General features: G+C 40.5%; 1 protein-coding gene across 1 annotated transcript in view; it reads right to left on the bottom strand.

Annotated features, from left to right (window-relative positions):
* Window positions 1-954, bottom strand: part of LOC118427178 (protein bfr2-like) — a 4,720-nt gene extending 3,766 nt beyond the window's left edge. Inside the window, exon 1 of the mRNA XM_035836816.1 lies at window positions 729-954. Within this exon, the coding sequence (XP_035692709.1) occupies window positions 729-863 (135 nt within the window). The 5' untranslated portion in view covers window positions 864-954. The remainder of the gene's footprint in view (window positions 1-728) is intronic.
* Between the last annotated feature and the right edge of the window lie 2,776 nt (window positions 955-3,730).

The raw sequence follows: 3,730 nt of genomic DNA, 5'->3' as shown, positions 1-3,730 counted from the left end.
CGAATACTCTCAGAATCTCTGTTGACACACGGACCCATGTAAGTGCAACAGTACATTCAAATATTCCGTGTATCGTACATAAATGTTGCAAACAATATCATCACATGCCTGTATTTCCAATGTTAATCTCCAGAATCAACAGAAAACAAAGGCACAAACATACAAAGCTAACTGCAGTACCGTGGGAAAACGCCAGGTAAACCGTTTTCGAACTTGGCATTCCTTTTGACAACCGCTACACGCATACCAAAAATCACAAATTTTCATCCACAATTTCTCCAGTTATATGCTGTTGACTTACATATAAACCCATCACTCTATGGAATAACCGAGAACATACTCGTCTTGGCGAAGAGAAAAAAAGAGTTAATTTTGGAGGTCATGGCCCAAGATATTTAGGTAACCGACAACATACTTTCTTGAACGTACTCTCATACTTCCTATGTACTTTGAGAAACCCGTTCTGGTGACATTGTATCGCGAAAGGCGCATGCGCAATTTTGAGTTTTTAATTTTATTGTAAGCAAAGCTATGACAGAATTGACCTCCAACAAGGATCTTCTAAAACAACATTTTCCGTTATGAAATGGCTTCAATTTGTACACTCCTAAGGCTATGCCAATAGTCATCAGTCTCGATTTTCTGTCGCAAAGACTACACTTCGAATGATGAAAGGCTTTACCTTCGTATTAGGATTTTGCAGAACATACATGCGTAAACCACTGTACCTTAATGATCGCCGCGTCAATAGAGGAGATCCATACAGCCGTCAGCACGATGCTGAGACAGACTGCTGCCATGGTGCTAACTGTAACGTAAATATAAAACTTGGTGATCATAAATCTGCAGCCTTGTTTTACCATTGACTTTATAGTGGGAATACAGTATCATGCGATGCGTACTAGTATGGCTAAAAATACAACAAAACACACAAAGCGCAAAATCCTTTTTATCTATGATATTCAATGATCGATTGCAAGCCCGGGAGCAATGCGAGACTAGTAATCATAACGTGGCATTGTCCTCTACTTCAATGTTGTCGCAGACGCCTTAAGTGGGTTAACACATGTACAATTTCTCGCTGGCTGGGGTTAATGACCCCCTCAGGGAGGCGGCAATTGTAGGACCGGTCGCTAGGTGCGCGACTTTGGTCAGGCTAGCAGACGCCTTTCCTATGCGCCACCTCATACCAAATTAAACTGCACGCTTCACTGCGTGATAACTAGGTGTAGTACTTGACATATACCATACCTGGACGTTACACGAGAGGTTACACGAGAAGTCAAAGTAGGTGTGTTTTTAAACGCCTTCTTTGACTTCTCGTGTAACCTCCACGTTATAATTACACAAGAGGTTACGTGACGGAGACCTCACGTGTTCACATATGCATGCCTAAGGTTGCGTATACATATTTTCTCACGGTGCAGGTGTATTGACTATTGTATTGTGCACTGAGACAGACATGTTGAAATTCGTCACATTTAGAGGCACAGATAGAGGGAAAAGATAAAGAAGAAAGGCTTTGGAAACACAGAAAGTGTAATTGATACTTCAACAAAGATTACATCTTAGAGAGTTTGTTGTCTTCACTTATCATGTGTCCATCAATTCAATTTGTTAAACTTCAAGGTAACTAATGTATTGTAGTATCTAAGCGATCAAAACATACAAACAAAGTCACTGTTTTGGTCATTTTTCTACATCATAAGATGGATCAACCTTATTACACTACACTGCGGTACAGCGATGTTCACAGCGTATTACGTTGTTTTGTGAGAAGTCTTGAAATATGCGTACTTCCCACCACGAAAATTTCAAACTTACCTTATGTATCTTTGGGACACTTGTTGTTCACACCCCTTTTCACACAGGTTTGATTCTAGCGTTCGAAGCCCTAAAAGAAGAACCTGTGACCTAGGTGACTACTCGAATTCCACCCTCGAAGAAAAATAAGTAGTTTCTTCCTCGTTTCACTCACCTTTTGTTAAAGATCAGTCCTGTGACGACGTGGGTTCGTCTCTCGTAGGAGAATGGAAAAGTTGTGATGGCTGGTAAATGTTGTCCACTGACGCGAAGCAATTTAAGTATGTTTACCCTACCGGTTGAACTAGATCGCTCGTGAATGTCAAAGTTTGTTACCTCCATGAAGATGGAGGTATTGTTTTGGAGATATATAATCAAGAACCACTTGATGGATTGGGATAGATTTTGGTAGGTGGGTTTATTGTGAAGCTGTAAGTAGATTTTGGGCCTCCTGTTTGTTGATCTTGGTACTGTAGAATTTTTTAGAAATGTCCTCTGTCCTGGACGAGCTCTGTTGTGGAGTTTTATGCGGTAGATAGGTGTTTACACAAGTTTGATTGGTAATGTAGAATGAATTGACCAATCAATGTGCAGCTATTATGACGACCTGGTCAATCTCCAGCATTTATTTCATTGACTGCTAGGGGTCCTTCTTAAATACTCAATGTGAAATGGCATTTGCAATATTACTCGTGTCATTCTTGTCTAATTTGTCTACTGGCGCGTAGCCAATGACTTGTTTTCACTGATATTCACATTGAATGTTTTTGCTGGCATCATACAGTCAAACCTGCCCGAGCGACCGCCTCTTCTCAGCGACCACCTGGCCATTTCGACCGCTTTTTCTCGGTCCCGATTTTTTTCCCCCACTGACTTAAGCATTAATCGACCTTTAGTCAACGACCACCTGGCCAACGCGACCGGCCCAAATTGGGACCCATAACGACCGCATCATTTTCAAAATTGAGGTATTTATCGATTTTTGATGATAACTAGCGCGATTTTGTGCCGAAATCGTTGTAAGAAAATCCGAATTTAGTTCTTATAGAAGTTTAAAAAAAATCTATATCATAATAAAGTGAACGAATGCTGAAACTTATATAGCCTCATACTTATTTTAAGAAAGACCTGTGTAGCTCATACCTTTTTAAGAAAGATCTGTACGTGTGAGTGCATTTGTCCAACTGTACTGTACATTCACCTGTGGGTAAGTACTCTATCGGGACGTACCGGGCTTCGAATTCGAAAGGTGCACCGTAGTTATTTCAGATCAAGAACATAGCGACGCATAAAGGCTTGTATGGTAGTTAACTGACAGCATCAAAGTTCCCTTACTGTCTTAAACGTTAGTGTACAAATACTTGAGCTTTAAAACACTGTATCGTATAAAAACTCGATAAAAGCTTGGGGTTAAATTTACAATTTACAGTGTGCGTGTTGTATTTGACATTAACGCTTCTTTGCGTACGTGCAGTGTGCTTGCTATTTGCCATTAAACACAACGGAAACTTTGCATCGGGCATGTTTTGAGTCGATACTCTTCTCAGCGACCACCTGTCCAAATCGACCGCTTTTTTCCGGTCCCCCGGGTGGTCGACTTGGGCAGGTTTGACTGTATAACTAAAATTTACATAAAATTGTCCTGGCGTACCATAAATGTTGATCCCAGCTGTTTGGTCAACAATGCAATGACGAAAACCGCATGTCAGTAAAAGAATAAGTCCAAATATGAAATATGTCCATACAAGAAAACCTTACACTTTTTCTGTATGCTGTCTCTTTCGATTGTGGTCCAGACACCAAAAAGAGAAGACAGTTCACAGAACAGGTGATAATAATCAAGAATGAATATCATTAATCACTCAGAAATGATAAATTCTGAGCATGGGCCAAAACTGTTAAGACAAGGTGTCAGGAAGACGACACT

This window comes from Branchiostoma floridae, chromosome 12 (assembly GCF_000003815.2).
Source record: "Branchiostoma floridae strain S238N-H82 chromosome 12, Bfl_VNyyK, whole genome shotgun sequence".
NCBI lineage: Eukaryota > Metazoa > Chordata > Leptocardii > Amphioxiformes > Branchiostomatidae > Branchiostoma > Branchiostoma floridae.
Note: the sequence above shows the minus strand (reverse complement) of the source record. Positions and strands in the feature narration are given on the sequence as shown.